Source organism: Trichosurus vulpecula, chromosome 1, assembly GCF_011100635.1.
Source record: "Trichosurus vulpecula isolate mTriVul1 chromosome 1, mTriVul1.pri, whole genome shotgun sequence".
Classification (NCBI taxonomy): domain Eukaryota; kingdom Metazoa; phylum Chordata; class Mammalia; order Diprotodontia; family Phalangeridae; genus Trichosurus; species Trichosurus vulpecula.
The window spans coordinates 120384176-120403517 of record NC_050573.1 but is presented as its reverse complement, the minus strand read 5'-3'; the positions used below and the strand labels follow the sequence as shown (position 1 = coordinate 120403517).

Here is a 19342-nt window from a genome sequence, read left to right as displayed (position 1 = left end):
TTTTTACTATCCTCTGCTGCATATGCCACAGTTTATCAATGACTCTCCTAAACTCTGGTGCTCAAAATTTACCATTATGTTCCAGATATGATCTGACCAGAACAATGTACAATGACTTTATTATTTTCTTCATATTAGACACAATGCTTCTATTAATATGGTCAAAGATAACATGTGGGTTTTTTGGCTACCATATCACTGTTGATACATTGAGTTTGTAGCCAAACTCCAGTTCTTTTTCATTAAAACTGCTGTGTAGCTGTGCCTCCCCATATCCTGTACTTAAAGAATTACTTTTTTTTAAAAATCCTAACTATAGAACTTTGCATTTATCGCTACTAAATTTCATCTTATAAGATATGAAAATGTGGCATATGGCTGTTGGTGAATACATACCTATGCTATAATCTCTTATTGGGGATCTTATAGAAAAGATTATCAAATGTGTACAGTTTGGACTAGTAGACCTCTGAGGTCCCTCATAGCTCTGAGATTCTGTGATATGTTGTCTTCTCATCCACCTTTAGCAGTGGTCCTGTGTATTCTTTGCCCTTCTCTTTGTTCCCAATATAGTTTTTAAAAGCTCCTTTTTTTGCCCTTGGCATTCATGCCTCAGCTCATTATGAGCTTTAATTTTCCCAACACTATTGTTGTGGGACTATGATCTTTTTTGTTATTGTCTCCAGTTATCTTCTCCTGCTTGTGTGTATCTTTTCAAAGGCTAAACTGATCTATGCAATTACTGCACACATATCAGTCCCTTAGACATGTGACCTTAGGCAAGGCACTTAACCTCTCTCAGACTCAGTTTCCTCATTTGTAAAATGTGGATAATGATTGCAACTAACCTCACAGGATTATTTCAAAGATCAAATGAGAATATGTATCTCTGAGTGTACATGTATATGTATGTTTCCATATGTAGCACTTTACTTAAAGAAGTTTATTAATATTAGCAATTATTATTATTATTATTATTATCAAGCAACCTTCATCCTTCTTTCCCATCAGAATCCTTTGCTTGTTTCGTCAGAATTTTATTCTTTTGAGTATTTCATTCCTCTTGGACCAGCTTGCGCTGTAGAATTTAAGCTAAGATCCTAACCAGTTTGTTTTCTGAACCCTTAGAAATCTCTCACTCAAAAATCTAAGGTGTACAGGTATCTAGAGCTTTCTTTTATCTATCATAAATTCTATGATGGAGTATCCCCTTCTATCTATCTTCTGTCCAGGGATGGGGAACCTAAGGCCATAGGCCCTCAATCCTGAATCCAAACTTCACAAAACAAATCCCCTTAATAAAAAGATTTGTTCTGTCAAACTTGGACTCAGTCAAAAATCCACACCCAAGGACCTAGAAGGCCACATGTGGTCTCGGAGCCACAGGTTCCCATCAGTCCTCCTTTAGCAACCAATTCTCCTTAGAGACTACAATCAGATCCAGAGTAAGCTATTCTCTATATCCCTTCCTGCACCTTTTGAAGGCTGAATTTAAAGGCAAGTCAAGAATTTATCATGTGTATTGCTTTTTGGGGAGATCAGAAGAAAGGAAAAGAGAGATGGGAGAGGGAGGGAGAGTCAGTCCTATATATTATGGCCCCTGCTAGATTTGTAATCTGTTTATTGAATTCATCATCTACTTCTTCCTTCCGTCCAGCTCATCTCTAGGATATTCCATCCACAATATCACTTACATCTCTCCCTCCCCAAACGCTCACCACCGTGCTTCCCCCTCCAGTTCATGAATTTTCTTGCATGAGTCGATTTTCTTGGTCCAGTGTTTCTCTTTAACCACTTTTAGTTAATCTGTTCCATTGAAATAAGGGATCCCTTTCTATAGCTATGTTCCATTATGAGTCCTTACTGATACCTATAATATATCCCTTTTCATTGACATATTTGTAGATGTGACTTATCAGGGAAGTAACAGTCATATTTCGTCTTTTTGTCTTTTTCTCCACTACTTTTGATGAAGAGCTAAATTGCAAATTAAAATGTATGATAAAATATCCATTGAGTCTTATCTTTACATATGAACAATTCATTACAACCAAAACATGTCAGGATAGTCTAGCTACATTAAATGTAGCTAGTTCTTACAGCTATATCTGGCTCATATTGATTATCCCAGAAAATAAAAGCCTCTGTTTGGAAAATTAGCAATAAAAGGAAGAGCACCCAAAGTGCAGGATTTCCTCTGAAAGGATCAAGATTTCTCTGAACAAAGCACGCTCATGTACACATGCATGTGAATGTGCACACAGACACACACACACACACACAAACATGAATAGGATCAGTCAGCTTCCATTCTGGTAGAACATTTAATATTTTGGAGATGTGAAGCTCTTGGCCCTTCATAGATTATATGTTTATTTCCTTTTCATTAAGTTCTTTTTTGCCCCAGATGTTGGAACTAATAGCAATAAGTGGACATTGAAAAGTGAGTGGTTTCAGTCTGATGTAAAGAAAACCACCTGACCATTGGAGCTGTCCAAAGGCAGACAGCTGCCTTAGGAAACAATGCACTCCCTTTCACTGAAGCCCTTCAAGCAAAAGCTGGACCACCACTTGTAAGGTTGTGCCAGGTAAAGGGGCTCCTTTTTCACTTGGTGACTTCTAAGGTCCCTTCCAACTCTCCCATCTGATACTGTCTTAAAGTGCTCTTCTGCTGAAGCATTAAAAGACTTTTGTGAACTGATGCAAATTACAGGAAGCAGAACTAGGAAAGCAATATACACAATAACTACAGCAATGTAAATAGAAGAGCAACAAAGTGACCAAAGTGGATGCTGTGAAACCACAGCTGAGGACCAAGTCTGTCCTCAAAGAAGAGATATGAGAAAGTAACCACCTTATCGCCCCATTTCTTTTCAGAAGCAAGAGACTATGCGTGTGGACATGATAGGGTTAGGGACTGCATCTGTGATTTCATTGCTATAAAGAACTCCCAGGTAAGGAAACTCCTTCTACCAATTCAGGCTTCCACCTTCTCCACAAATTATTGTTCTTAGAGAATTGATTCGGACATTGTGATATTAAATGACTTGACCAGGGCTATACAATTTTTTTTAAATCTCAGCCCTTTACTGAACTAAGGATATGTCCATAGGGCTGAGGCTTAGTCAGTCCTAATCTCTCCTTTGGCCATAATCTATTACTGCAATTTCTGTCCTCCTTCTCCTACACTTTGGGGAAGGGCTGGTCAAAAAACAGAATCCTGGTATAGGCTAACCCTGAGATCCACTTTTGGTTTTGTTTTAGTTATTCTTCATTGTTTACTTTTTTGTTCCCTGTTTTTATTGTAAACTTGATCAATAAACACTTTAATACAAAGAAGAATGTGAAAGAAGATTGTATAAGGATCTCTGAGCTTCTGGTACAGGAAATCCTCTGAGGGCCTACTTCAGAGGAACATAAGTGTTTAGTATTTCTAGGGGGAGCACTCTGAAGAGTGATTCTTTACCAGGTTCTCTTACAAGAAACTAAGGGAGGTTGGGGCTAGAATGGTATTCAAAGGGCCTCTTTGAGAATTCTCCAAACCTGTTGCTACTCTGATTCTCTTTGAGTCAAACCATTGGAGTGATTCACTCAAGGCAAGAGTACCTTAAATCCTGTTCTCCCTAGAATGAGTCTACAATTTCTACTGAGTGCAAGGGGTGGAGAGGATTGGGGAGGAAGAGAGGGTGAGGATAGGTACCATCACACGAATGCACTACCATTGACTACCAAATGCACTTATTTATTCTCAGCCATCATTGGCATCACTGGGGCTGGCCTAAGCCTACAGAAAAGAGGCTAGGGCATCAACAACAGTACTGTTAACTGTTTCATAGCTATCTCCTAAGGGAGACATGGTGATTCCATATCTGGGAAACTCAAACCATCCAATATTTTTCCAAGCAGGGATCCAAATCTTCACATGATGAAGATGTTCACTGGAGCCCCAGTGAAGGATCAGGCTAAAGCACTCTATGTCCCCAATACAGATTGTCAACTTTTTGTTTGGCTGCCCACTAGCTTTAGACTACTATCCAAGCTGCCCTCATCCAAGAAGCTCCCAAACATCCTGCATATCCCATGATCAAAGGAGAGCTAAGAAAAATGGGGCGGGAGAGAGATGAAGATCTTATAAAGAGGAGAAAATCAAAGAAGTCAAAGAAAAACAAAACCCTTGAACTAATTTCTTCAGCTTCCCCTAATCAGATGGGAAGCCATGCATAGGCTAATAGGAATCATATGCAAGCTAATAGATTTAGCAACGGAACAGTAAAAAGGAAAAAAACACACATACAACACACCCTATTATTGGTTTGTGAAACTAAGGGGGAGGGGTGGTAACAGTCCTGAAGCCAAATAAAAGGAAAACTATAATCCTCATAGAAATTAGGCATATATAAATCATATAGAATAATACCTTAGCTATCTGGTACTTTCAGAAAGTAAGTATTCAGTTTTGCATTTAGTTCAGAGTTTAACGATTTTAAGCACCAAAGCAATTTTTTTTAATTTAATAATTTTGGATAGAAATCTCTCTAAAATGAATCACTCTCTTCCCTTCTCTCTTAAACAGAGCATATTAAACATAATCTAAACTTTTCAGCACTTCCAAAGCAGTTCTGGGCACCATATTTTATAAAGGATGTCAATAATTAATGATGATAGTCAACTAATAATGAGAATGTCCAGAGAAGGGAACTCAGTATGTTGAAGGTCCTCATATTCATGTCATGAAAGGGTCAGTAGAAGGAAATGAAGATGTTTAGCCAGAAAGGCTGTCATATGGCACAAGGAATGGGTTTATTCTATTTAGCCCTAGAATATAGAATTAGGAGCAGTTTTCAAGTCTCAAAGAGTCAGTGAGCCAGTCAATAAGCATTTATTTAGCACTTACTGTGTGCCAGAGAATGCGTTAAATGCTAGGGATACAAAGAAAGGTGAAATCAGTCCCTACATTCAAGACACTCACAGTCTGATGGGTGGACAACATGCAAATAACTGGGTACACAGGAAAAAATATATAGGATAAATGGAAGGTAATCTGAGATGGGAAGGAACAAGTAATGGTGGGGAGGAAAGAACCAGGATAGGCTTCCTGAAAAAAAGGATTTTCATCTTAAAGGAAGTCAGAAAAACTAAGAGGCAGAGATGAGGAGAGAGCACATTCTAGGCATGGGAAACAACCCATTAAAAGGCATGGAAATGGAATATGGAGTGTCAGGTACAAAGGATAGCCAGTAGGCCAATAGTGCTGGGTTATAGAATACATAGAGGGGAGTAAAGTATGAAAAGACTGGAATGGTAGGAAGGGACCAGGTTGTGAAGAGCTTTAAATAGCAAACAGAGAACTTTATAATCTAATCCTGGAGGTAATAGGAACCCACTGGATTTTATTGATAAGGCCAATACATTAGGAAAATCACTTTGGTAGTTAAGTGGAGGATAAACTGGAGTAGGGACAGACCTGAGGCAGGGAGATGAACAAGAAGGTTGTGGCCATAGTCCAGGTGAGAGGTGATGAAAGCTTACAAAAGGGTGTTAGCTGTGTAGGTGGACTGAAGGGTATATAAAGTAGAGATGTTGGTAAAGTAGAAAAGACAATATTTGGCCAAACATACAATATGTTCAATGAATGCAAATAAAGAGTCAGTGATAAGACACTGGGATGACAGCTGCGTTCTCAATGGTAATAGTAAAGTTCAGAAGAGAGGAAGATTTAGGGGGAAGATAATGGATTCTGTTTTAGACACATGTTGAGTTTAAGAAGTCTTCAGTGCATCAAGTTTGAGGTGTCCAAAAGTCAGGAGATATAGATATAGACATGGACATAGGTATAGATGTAGATATAGATATGTGCATATATATACATATGCACACATACATATATTGTGTGTATATGTGCGTATACATACATACACGCATGCATACATAGTGGTTCAGATATTCCATCATGTCCAACTCTTCATGACCCTGTATGGGTTTTTTTTTTGCAAAGATACTGGAGTGGTATGCCATTTCCTTCTCCACTGAATTAGGCAAACAGAGGTTAAGTCACTTGCCTAGGGTTCACTTGCCTAGGGTTCACACAGTTGATGAGTATCTGAGGCTGGATTTGAACTCAGGTGTCTTCCAGATAGACAGATAGATAGATAGATCAGTCAGTCTGGGAATTATCTGCATAGAGATGATAATTGAACCTACCCAAACTGATGGGATGATCAAGTGAGATAGTATAGAGAAAAGAGCCCAAGACTGAAACTTGGCAGGGCAGCTACTGCTATTGGTCATGACATATATGAAGATCTAAAAAAGGACACTGAGCATTAATCAGGCAGGTAGGAGGAGAACCAGTTGAGAGCAATGTCATGAAACCCAAGAGAAAAGAGAGCATCCAGGAGGAAAGAGGTTAAGTATGAGGATTGAGAAAAGACAATTAGATCAGACTCGTTATTAACTTTTAAGAGGTAAGTTTCGGTTAAGTGATGATGTTAGAAGCCAGAATGCAAAGAATTGAGAAGAAAAGAAATAAAGCAACCTAGGTAGTCAGATTTTTAAATATTAATTTTTGTAAATGCACATACTTTTATTTATTATTTTGCAGGGGGGAAGACAGGGCAATTGGGGTTAAGTGACTTGCCCAAGGTCACACAGCTAGTAAGTGTGTCAAGTGTCTGAGGTCAGATTTGAACTCAGGTCCTCCTGACTTCAGGGCAGGTGCTCTACTCACTGTGCCACCTAGCTGCCCCAGTAGTCAGATTTTTAAAGACACTGAGCTGAGAAGGGGAAGAAAAATACAGGATGACACCTAGTAGGGAATGGTTGGATCAAATAACGGTTTTTGAAGGAAGGAGTAAAGACATGTTGTAAATAGCAGAGAAGAAATCGATAGATATGGAAACATTGAAGATGAGAGAGTGGGGGTGATAACGGAGGCAATCTGCTGGAGAAACAAGATGGGCTGGCATCAAGGGTACATATAGATATGTCTGCCATGGCAAAGAGAAGAGTCATCTCTTTAAGGGATCGAGGAGTGAAGAAGGAGATGAAGGGGGAAGATGACTGAGTGATGTAAGATGAGGATGAGGGGAAAAGAAGGAACTCGAAGGAAATGGCCTCAATTTATTCAGTGAAATATGAGGCAAGGTCCTCAGATTAGAGAATGCAGAGACAGGTACCATGGAATACTTGAAGATAGTATTGGTAAAAAGGGTAAATTTATGCTGATATGATACCTAGCAATTAGAGTTATTCCAAAGTGTATTGGGCTTCCTCCAGAAGTAATGGGTTTCCCTTCACTTAAAGTCTTCAAACAAAGGCTAATTCATCCCTTGTCAGGTGTGTAATAAAGGTCCTGAATTAGGATGACCTCCCAATTCTAAATCTACAATATGAATGTTGATTATTCTCCTGTTCTGTGACTTCGCCATATCTAAGGCTGAATGAAATATGGTACAGCTTTCTGCTCCTAGACTAGACCAAGATAGCCTTAGATTGAATTTTTAATTCATGTCTGTTTTTAATGGTGTTTTTAAAATCTCTCTTACCAGTGGGCTTTCAGCTCCCATTTCTCACTGCTTTCAGTGTGTACCTACCTGTAGCAGCCCCACCCTTCCTTATTTTCTAACCTGCTGCTTTTAATATTTGATGGAATTAGAAACCAAATTACCAGATATATTAGAACTAAGTATAAAGGAAAAGAAGTAGACTCTGAGTGAGAGCCTGAGGGGTTCTCCTTTGAGTGAAGAACAGGAGCTTTAATGCATGGACTCTGCAACATCTGTTTAAGCTATAGAGAGGTCTTTTTTCCTTACTCGCACAGTCTCAGCTTTCTCCTCCTCTGCAATATTCTGACTAGGTTAGAGTGCTGAAGAGCTGACTTCCCATTTGGAGAGGTGTCACTGTACACAAACGTGTCTCTAAACCTCCTTACTGTAGCCCTCCTCTGGCTGCAATCTATGACCTGATATATACAGAATGGACTGACTGTTCTTCAGAAAGATTAACAGTGAGTGGTATTTTGTTGACTGAATGTTACACAAATGCATCTTGTACACATGTAAGAAAATTCTGCCATTTGCCAGATGGGTGAAAAATCAGTTGGTTATCCAACTGTGATTTCTCTTCTCCTTCTCCTTCTCCTTCTCCTCCTCTCCTTCTCTCTCTCTCTCTCTCTCTCTCTCTCTCTCTCTCTCTCTCTCGCTCTCTCTCTCTCTCACTCTCTCTCCCTCCCTCCCTCCCTCCCCACCAAGGAAAGAAAATGAACATATTTCTTTGATTGGTTTTCCCACCATAGCCCTTACCTTCTGTTGTCCCTTTAGGATGAAGGCGTTTATTAAGTTCATCCAGTTTGTTCTTCACAGGCAAAACCCAGAAAAGTGGAAACAAAATCACAAAGTCAGAAGTACTCTTTCCTCTACCCAATCCCCACATTTAGGTCCTAGTATATTGGAAAAGGTGAGATTAGGGGAAAAAACACCAATCTCCCACTTTTGAAAAGGTGTCCATTATAGGTCAAATTCAAAAATGCACTAAACTCTAAAAAACTCCGCCAGAAACCCTAAGAATGGGTTTTTCTTCCCCTTAAAATATGCACTTACATTTCCATGTCCATTTTAATCCTAATTATCATAAAGGGATTGTCATAGGAATTAAGGAAGAAATGTTATTTTTTAATAATCAATAATAATAATAGTGTCTCTTGGAGTAAGCCATCCACATGAACACATTTGGCCAATGGTTTTGGCTAAAAAATGGAAAAGATTTCTCTATTCCCTGAAAGGGTATAGAATTAGACCAGGAAATCAAAGTAATTTTCAATAAATGGAAGCCTCTAAATACTCTTTTGGGGGGAGGGGGACAGGAGCAATGAGAGGGATGATGTCATGAAACTGCCTTATAATGGAACATGTTTTGTACTTCAGTAATTAATTAACCTCCTCCCTCCACGATGCTTTCTAGCTTCTCTTTATGTTTTGTCTTTCCCCGTTAGAATGTAAGCCCCTTGAGAATAAGGAGCATCTCATTTTCTTGTATTTTTTTATTCCTTCACTTAGCACAATCTCTGGCCCATAATAAGCCCTTAATAAGTGCGTTATCCATCCAACAAAGCTCCCTCCCACAAGGCAGGGTCTAAGATGAACCTACCTTCTACTGAATTTCTCTCTCTAGCAAAAGATATTATGAGGATTAAGATTTCCCACCATCCTTTGTATCAAGCAAAACTCTGGCTAGTGAGTTTCTATATGTATTGTCTCTCCCCTTTAGAAATGTAAGCCCCTTGACAGCAAGGACTTTCTTATTTTTCTGTTTGCTTTGCACGTAGTACTTAACAAATGCTTTTCCATTCATTCATAATTAGCATAATTATTCATTCTCCCTTTGACAGTACCTTATCATCGCATGTACATCCCAAGTCAAAATCAGAGTGAAGGTACAGAGCCCCAGGATAGAGGGGTCTTGAAACTTCATCAGGCATGGTTGGTCTGTATGTATTAGTCCGCAGGAGATGATTCAAACTTCCGTGTGTCCCATTATTAGGAGCTGGCCTTAATCCCAGGAGATCTGATGAGAGAAAGAGAATAGGTTAGTTGTTTAACAAATACACTGAAATTCTAGTCTACTCTGAAAGATTTATATATACATATTATATATGTAATATGTGCATATATTATATATAATATATATGTATATATAATAGATATATACACAAAGACAGACAGACAGAGACAGAGAGAGATTGAGAGAGAGAGAGAGTGTGAGTGTGAGTATGTGTGTGTGTGTGTGTGTGTGTGTGTGTTCGCTCCATTTAAAGGAAATAGTCAACTTTGGGCTCAAATCCGATATTTCTATGATTCTGATTCTTCTGAATTTGATGAAATAAGAAATATAATTAAGAGTTGTCTCTCCAGCCTTACTAGCTATGAAACTGCCTCTCAGGTGTGCTCCTTGGAATAGCCAAGCTTAATAGTATGCTGTGAAGGATGATACTACATAAAGGACAGTGCCTGGTGCTAACCTGAGCTTAAGTTAGTCCCTGACTGTTGCTATCAAAGTGAAAATTCAAGAAGGTAAATGGAACCGTCAGTTTGTGAACATTCTGCACATGTATAGGGCCTTTCATCCAAAGTTCTTAAAAGAGATCCATGATTAATAAATAACTGTGGAGTCCCTGGGAGTCCTGTCCTCTGATCGACTCTGCAGGGGTGCTGGCCTCATGCCTACAAACATGATAAACAAGCCCAATTTCATCTTGAGGGAGTCTTTGCCAAGTGGGCACACAGTGACTCGCCTAAGGTGAGAGACAGAGCCGGGAAGAGTACCCAGGAGTCCCGACTTGTGGGCTCCTCCTCTAACCACCAGACTGGCACTCCCTCACTGCACCCCCCCCCCCAAGAAAAGAAAAGTTGTCCTCAGGCAGTGACTAAAAGCTCGGTGGGGGTGGAAAAGAAACACATAAATAGCTGGACTGGCTCAAGGAATTGGCACAATTATAACTGAGCTGCAAGGCAGGCACTGAGTGGGTCGGGAGGGGGGAAAGGGGAGCCATCTCTGTGCTGGACCCTTGCTTCACAAGGTCAGAGAGATTGGGCGTGTCAAACTGTAATGCTATGTTTCATCCCCAGGAGGCTGCCAAGAGTAACACTATGAATACTCACCATTAGTCAACTGCTGGGAAGAAACAAAGAAGTCTTAGAGGAAGATGAGTATTTTGCCCCTCAAGCCAAGGAGAAAGCCAGTGGCATTCATGGCATGGAGTAGAGGGAAAGAAATGTCACTGATCATGGAGGAGGTAAATTATCAAAGGAAGAACTTTAGGAACAACTTACCACACATGACATTGTAAAGTTCAATGTTTTCAAATGGAGGCACTTTGGTCTTGTACTTAAATGTTGGACCGTAACCTACAAAAACAGTCTTCCAAAAGAAAAGGAGAGGAAAAACAATTAAGAATCCTTGCTATTGGGAAGTAAATGGTCTACAGCTTTGGTTCGTCTTCTCCTATCATTCTCACCATGGCCTAGCAGTTTTACTTTCACCCAGGGAAAGAAGTAAAGCATGGTTGGACAGCATTGGTTCTGGCTCATACCTGCATGCTATTGACTTTGTTGTCAAATCCATGATCTCCCTGGAAAAAGCATTTTCCTGATGGTTTCTTATAGACATCTACGGATTTCCTACATTGAAACAATATCATCAGTCAGGGATTCTCATGGAATTGTGAGATCATTCCTCAAAATTGCAGGTTTAGTATACCAAAGGATATTGGGGGAGAGAGGGAATGGATTTTTTTAAAAAGGAAAAGCAAATCAATTCCTATTTGTATATTACCAACCACGAAGAATCCCACCAGGCTTTGCTAAATACCCATACCTACCTCTAAGTTGTGACATAACAACTGTATGAAAAGATACTGAAAGGAAACACAAACTCATTCACTCAGGATGAGAAAAGAAGAAAAAACATCAGCTGTGACCCTATTGTTCATTTGGAACCACAGGTTTCATCTGTTAACATGTTGTTTCTACCTCTCCCCACCCCTAACAGAACATAAGTTCCATGAGGACAGGGACTGTGTTTTACTTTTTCTGTTTAGGCATTTAATAAATGCTTGTTGGATTAGCTTAGATTTTTAAAGGGTGACTTAAAAGATTCTCTGAACATTTGTGCTTTGCTGTATCCTAAATTATGCCACCATCAATACTTTCCCAAGATATCAAATTTCCCAGAAAACTTTCAGCTTTGATTTCAAAGTATCAAGTTTTATCCCATTTGCAGATGAAGAAATATAGTGTTGACTTTATTATACCATATATCAGATGTAGAGAAGAAAATAAAATCTAAGGCTTCTTTCTTCCTATCCAGGGTTTCATTCAAGAGACCATTCTGCCTAGGTTCTAGACAGGGGTTCGTATTCCTTTTGGGGGGTTAAATACTGATATACCCCTTTGACAGTCTGGTGAAACATATTTCTCAGGGAAATGATTTTAAATATGTTTTAAATGCACAGTTTTGCAAAGGAACTCAATTGTCTTTTTCAAAAATTGTAATTTTTCCCATCCAAGTACATGGACCCTCTGGGGTCTGTGGTCTGAGGTTAAGAGCCTCTCACCTAGAGAATTCAACCTGGTATACTAAGCTAGTGGTTTCCTGACTCCAAATTTTTGCACAAGTTGTCTCCAAGGCCTCCCTCTTGGCCTCATCTTTTTAGGATTATCTAGCTTCATTCAAAACTCAGCTAATGTAATTCTTTTTAGGGAAAGCCCCTTCCTTTTCCCCTTAATGTATTCTTCATCCTCCAATTATTTAGTACTGTATTTGTTCATATGTTATATTTTGTATCTCCCAGGAGACTCTAAGTTCCTAGAGAGCAGGGGCCATTGGTTTTTCACTTGTTTGTTTGTTTTGCTCTATTTTTATAACCTCAACATCTAGCATAGATGTATGCATAGTATGTCCTTAAAATGCTTATACAGTAGTGCTGGATTAACTCCTACAATAGATGTCTAAGTGTCCTATAAGATACCAAGAAGATAACATTAAGACGTTCAACGTGAGACCCCCTACCCAGAATTGCCCAATGTAGACAACTGATACCATCATCTAAGTTTCAATACCCAGCCTCCACCACTGTTGCCAGTCCATTTGGCTCTCTCCCAAATAAGAATGAGAAATGGTAGGAGCCTAGAGTTAATACAGGTGCCAAAATGTGGATGGGCTAGGCTTCAGGGGGAAGATACAAAGTGAGAAACATCCACAGAGACTTGCTCCATACCCCCAGACTACCCATGTCCATAAAGGTCCAAGATGGGCACGTGTTATTCAGAGAAGAAATGTGTAGGAGAGGGATGAGAGCAAGAGAGGGAAAGAGAAGAAAAACTCTAAAAATAATCAGCAGGTCACTTTTTTTGAAGTATAGTCACTGCCATTTCCAGGTGCCTGTGTTTAACCTGCCATTTCAGTGTCCCTAAAGTCTAGACACATACGAAACTTGATGGCAATGAGGAGTTATTGCATCCAGTTCACATGAATCTTACAAAGCGCATCAACCTTTGCATCACAAATGATGGAAATCATATTGAAGATGTTATTTGTTAAGATACCAATTAAACAAAATGTGGTTGAAAATTTCATTTCATGAAAATAGGCGTCTTTGCCTGTGTCCAGACTTTAGGAACACCCTGTAGATATGACATTTACTGAGCAGGAAATATATACAATTCTAAATTCCATACCACCCTCCAGCATACCTCATGAGGATATCTTCATGAGGGACCAAAGCTAATATGATAACACAGCAAATGAACCAAAGGCTTCATTGTCAAAGAAGCAAAATCCATAATTCTACATAAGAAATAGGAGGTACATCTTACATCCAGCAACATCCCTTAATCTACCTTTCCTGTGACAATAAGAATCGCTTTCCTCAAATTTTTTTAACCCAATAAATATTTCTTCAGCAATTCCAGAGGCAAGTATGGCATAATAGCTAGAGAGCCAGCATCATAGCCAGGAATACCTGGGTCCAAGTGTTACTTCCCCTACATACGCTCTATGTGCCTCTGAAAAAAAATAACTTAACTCATTTAATATTTAATAATTTGAACAATTTGGGCAACTCTCTAAGACTCTAAGGTGCCAAAGTACAGTGGTAGAGGGTGTTTCCCCACCAGGGAGCTCCCTATACCAATGAAACCCCAAGGTCAGTTCCTCCAGGTGTAGCACTGTGCACAGTGCTTCAGAAATGACAGTGAATACACAATTTCAGCCTTCAAGGAACTTCATTTTTGTTGGGGAGATGAGAATTAAATAGCTTTAAACTTTCACCATCAAATTAAAACTCTTGATTGTGAATGGTAAGGTTGTTCACTGCCTTCCCAATGATCACCTTCACTTCTGTTCCCATCCTTTACTTGAATTCAGGCAAATCTACTTGCTCTCTCAGACATCTGGTTTTTTCTCTCCCCTCCAAGCTGTCATTTACAACATAATACTTCCTCCCCCTACCCTGCCCAAGAACACTCTCAAATCCTTTCAGCCAACCCTTTTCCTCATCTCTTTGGTAACTCTTCCATAAAAACTCCCCAGAGTATTCTTACTGAGCCTTTATTCCCTCCCATAGTGCCTGGCCTTCGTCCATCCCCCACTAATAACCTCTACACACAACACTCATGTACATCTTTGCACAGCTATAACTATATGTTAATATGATTCTGCCATTTGTAGTCCACTCTCACCCGTAAGATTGTAAGCTTCTAAAAGGCAGGGATTTCATCTGTTTCCATTGTTGCTACCAATGGCAACTAGTTATGAGGGGCTCTGCACACACAGTGGGTATTCAATAAATGTTGACTTATTCATTGAAGCATTGTGTGTGTATTTCTTTTTTTAAGGAGTCCAAAGCTCTGCAAAAAACAGCAACAGATGTTTTAAAATACCATAGAAAGTTGGAACTGGGAAGAGTGGAAAAATCCATATCTGTCTCAGCAGAAGATGCTGCTGGCAGGTTTGTGTGTAGATGGATAACCCTCTCAATGATTAACTCTTTGGAGGCTGTTAGAGCCAAAAGCAATGGACAGTTTCTTCAATATCAAATATCAACAGTGACTGACTAGTGGCATAGCCCCCAAGAAGAAAAAAAGTTCAGACTCCTCTTTTTCTATTCTGAAAAAACCTTTCCTTGTTCCAAACAAAGTCAACGTGTAAAATATCTCAGACCCACTTCGTTAAAATGGTCACCAAAAGGAGAGACCCTAAGCATTAACAAAAATTCCTGAAGTCCTCTATAAATACTACCATGGGTCAAAGTTTGGTTTTGCTTTCAACCAAGACTAAATCAACCCAGTTTGCAAGAACAAGGTCCTGGCACTTCCTTTGACTTAAAAAAAATCTCAGAGGGCTGCAAAGTCTAAAAAAAAAGGAAAGGAAGAGAGGAAGAAGATAAGAAAAAGGGAAGAGAGATTGAGAGAAGAGATGGAGATAGGTAAGAGAATAAGGGAGAGAGATGGAAGGATGGAGATGGACAGAGGAAGAGGCAGGGGAAGAGAGAGCGGAGGAGAGAGACTATGTGGAGAGAAGGAGATGGGAAGGGAGGGGAAGAGGGAAAGAGAAAGAGTGAATGGGGAAAAGGAAAACAGGTAAAGGGAGAGGGGAAGAGGAGAGAGGGGAAAAGGGAGAGGAGGAAAGAGGGGGAAAAAGGAAGGGAAAAGGATAGAGAGGAGCGAGAAGGGGGAAGAAAGGGAGTAAAAAAGGAGGAAAGGGAGAACATTTCAACACTCCCAGTCTAGTATATTTGGAACAGAATTCCTTCTAGGTAAAATTTTGTTTTCCTAACCTACCTCCTTTCTCTAGTTATTAACCTTCAAGCATTTCAATTGCCCAAAAGTCAACAAGAGAAGAAGAGAGATGATAACTAATTTACCTCGCTACATGCCATCTTCTGTCCACCAGCAGATGGATGTCCTCAATTCTTCTGTTATTAGCATAGTGCAGACGTTTGGGAAGGTTCTGTTTCATGTAAGGTTTAAAATGCTGGTCTGGTTTTTTACACTGAAATGCAAGTGAGAGAGATATAGATTTCATGGTATTAGTGATAGGAGCATTAGTAGAACTGAAACTTCACTAGGAACGTGCCATGCCTGAGTAAGAAATCTATGGACCTATTTACCCCAATCATATTTTATACCACCCCAAACAAACAAGTTCACAAAGCATTTTGATGAGTGTTTCTTACATGATTTTGGCCATGGAACACTTTTGGGCTGAAAAGCGTCAATGAACCCATCAATACAAACATGGGGGATAAGGAGAAGCAAGGGTCAGAGGAATGATAGGACTTGTAAATGTAAACTACAAGATAAAGCCAAATGTGTAGCATATCTCCTTGAGCCCATCTCTTACAATTTGATGGGAGGAAGGGGAAGGTTTGATAACAGCCCCCTCCTTCCACAGAGGAAAGCCTTGTATCTTGTCTCAAACTGTCTTCTCTTGAAAATACCAGCTCCTACAAAGCTGGGGTGAGTGGTAAAACTAAGGCTAGTGAGGGGGACACTGAGGTTAAATGACTCATCCAGAATCATTCATCCAGTATGTCTTCTTGATGGTCCAGTTCTCTGTCCATTGTGCAACAAATGCCTGTCCTTTAGGTTATGCCTTTCTATCATGAGCCAAATAATATTGGCATAAAAAGAAACTCAATTATAAAACTCAATTAACTACTGATACCTACAATAAAGCTACATTCATAATTTCTTTGACCAATAGACCAATATCAGGCCTGTACAACATATGGCCTGCAGGCTGCTTCCGTCCCACCAAAGGATTTCGGGCAGCCCATGAAAAATGTAGGGTTGCCACTGTGCACTGTCTCCAGTTTGTCACATGACCCAAAGCAACCAACCATTGTCAGTCCATCTCTAGTCTAACCTAACCTTAGCCTATTTTAATTTTGTCCCCTACCTACTGCCAAGTTGTGCAAGTCTGCCCAATATAATGCCATTAGAAAAAAAAAGTCATTCAGGTTATTACTACATGAATTTGAATCATAAAAAAAGTAAAATGGCCACTGATTTTTTTCCCCTCTGTAGCTCAAATGCAAAGATGACATGATTTTGGAAAGATCAAAAGCTTTCGGTATTCAGAAAAAACAATAATACCCCCCAAAGAAAAAACACTTAATTGAAAGAGTTGTTTCACAAGAAACCAGAAACTTTTTGCAAGTCAAATACTTTAGAGCAGCATTGTGAAACTCAAGTAGAAAAGGGAGGTCACTAATCCATATATAAAGATCCCTACAGGCTACATACCGACTTAGTTTTAAAATATAATATTCTCTGTGTTTTATTGTATTTTATTTTGTTAAATACTTCTCAATTACTTTATAATCTTATTTGGGCCACAGTTGGGAGAGTGGGGCCATGGCTGCTAGTTTGGCACCTCTGTTTTAGAGTATATATGCATTATTATACATGTTCTATGTAGGTACATGTGTGTGTGCACATTTTTTATTCATCTACTGGACTGGAAAGATGGACAAGGATATATTTTGGAGTAGAAGTAAATATTTATTTTATTGTGAATGATTACTTTACATTTCTAATGGATGGAGCAAATAAATAGACTCAGCTCATGCTGTTGCCAAGACTCTCACGGAGCCTCCAGCTGCCCATAGTCCAGAAGGTCATAAAACCTTTCAGATCAACAAACACTGAATGGCATGGAAAGCTGTGAGAAATGTCTGTCCCAACACATGAAATGAACATGAGAAATCCACCCTGGGAGCAGAAGCCTACGAATCATAGGTACTCACAGTGAGATTGGCAATAATTGTTCGGGGGTCATCTGTTTAAGAGAAAAAAAAGATATCTTTAAAATATAACATAATTACTACTGGAGAAAGACATGGCAGTAAGCTTCCCCTTCTCTCCAGATGAATTTTTCCTTTGATGCTACAGTGTAATAGAACTAAAATATCATACATATTTGTTAACCTCTTCAAGAAAACAACTTCTGTTTATACAATTATCCCTTCCACATTGCTCGAGTTAAGGGTGCATCAACCCCCACAATCTGGAAAATCCATGTAAAATTTTTTGGCTCACCCTGCATAGCACAGAAGAAGTCTGAATTATTATGGTATTAAAAGATAAAATATGCTGATATTATATGATACTATACATATATTTTATGCATTTCTGAATTTCTAAACTTTTTCTATCATCTGCTGGCCTTCACATTTTGTCTGTGGCTCCCACAAAACTCCCCCAAAATTCCCATTTAATTTCTTATGCTGACCCACACTATATCAAAACCACGATGGGAAAAGTGGTAATGTGGAAGGGATAACTCTAGTAAAAACAAGGGAAATTTCAATGAATGAGGCAAATCCTAGAGTAAGAAAAAATTTTCCCTAGAGGCAAACATCTTATTCTTGGTATACAAATTAACACCTTCTTGGCAGTATGATGCACATCAGCAAAATATACTGGAAAGAGTACCAGACTCAAGCTGTGAGAAGGAAATCTTACAAGTTGTGAGATCCTGGGAAAATCGCAACCTGTCTGAATCTTAGTTTCCTTTTCTGGGAAAAGGTGATAATGATACTTTGAATTATCCACCTCTCAGAGAAGAAAGAACTTTGCAGAAGTTCCAAGTGGGAACTCTTCTGTGGGCTAAAAATACATAACTCACTTAATATTAGGAAGTAAATCTGACAGAACTTTTAAAATACAATTTCCTAATGATTTGTCCCTTTTTTAAAACAGACTATATCATATTCATCTTAAAGGTCAGGGTTTTTAATTCGTTAAAGTTAATTTTAAAAACAAAGCTTTATTTTCTCAATAACACTGGTTCTAATTATAGATTTCATACACATACACCAACCTCCTTTATTTTCACTATTAGCAAACAAAGGATGATTTTAGCCAAGACCATAAACTTGTCCCAGAAAACACTTAATAATGCAATAAAGGTTGTTTATAATGTGAAGAAAAAGTTTTGGGCTTTAGAGCTGCTTTTGTATTTTGGCTTTTTCTCCTCAAAATAACCTGTGGTCATAAGACCTCATTATTTTACTGATGAGGAAACTAAGGCACAGAGTTGATTAAGTGACTTGTCCAGGGTCACACAGCTATTAAGTCTCAGGCGAGATTTAAATTCAAGTCTTCCTAACTCTAGGTCCAGCACTCAACCCACTAAACCACACTATCAGTACAAGAGGACTGTGGTGTTTGGAAATGGGGTCAAAAGTTTCTTTCATTTGTCAATTTCTATACACCCAGGCTCATTCTGTAGGCCTTGAGCCCCATGGCTATGAGATGCTGAAGTACAAATTTTGCACAATGGTGTTCGTGCCACTTTAAATTGATACTGTATTCTGAAAAGGTTTCCCTTAACTCTTAGCTCCTCTTTTGGGGTACTCCGATCTTCTTTTTTAAAAAAGAGAAAAAAAATTAAAACCATAATTGAGCTCATTTGGATGACCTCAATATACCTGGTCCTATCCTCTGACAGCTAAAGGAGACTAAAAACCAAGAGTAACACAATTTTCCAGTTAAGCTCAGAATCAGGGTCTATAAACTTCTAGGAAATCAGAAGTCCAAGGACCCCTTTTAGCATGGTCAGTCTTTAAACTTCAGAGTGGCTGACTTATATGTGGTTAGAATAAGTTGCCACCTATATTAGTGTGATCTCTGGGACACCAATAAAGGATCCTTATTCATAGAAAACACATCTCCCCAACTCTTCACTGAGGCTTGACATTTTCCTACTGTAGAGGAAGGCCTTTCATGCTACGATGACAGAGGTTACCAAGTAAAGCTCTTACCTCTGGGAGACATCAGAG

General features: G+C 39.1%; 1 protein-coding gene across 3 annotated transcripts in view; it reads right to left on the bottom strand.

Annotated features, from left to right (window-relative positions):
• The window catches only part of ENPP2 (ectonucleotide pyrophosphatase/phosphodiesterase 2), a 189612-nt gene that overhangs the window by 34600 nt on the left and 135670 nt on the right, over positions 1-19342 (bottom strand). For all 3 annotated transcript variants that reach the window (XM_036739570.1, XM_036739576.1, XM_036739567.1), the window contains exons 14-19: positions 17306-17337; positions 15419-15546; positions 11087-11174; positions 10827-10914; positions 9389-9561; positions 8301-8352 (exon numbers count right to left, since the gene is read on the bottom strand). In XM_036739570.1, coding sequence (XP_036595465.1) covers positions 8301-8352; positions 9389-9561; positions 10827-10914; positions 11087-11174; positions 15419-15546; positions 17306-17337 — 561 coding nt within the window. The remainder of the gene's footprint in view (positions 1-8300; positions 8353-9388; positions 9562-10826; positions 10915-11086; positions 11175-15418; positions 15547-17305; positions 17338-19342) is intronic.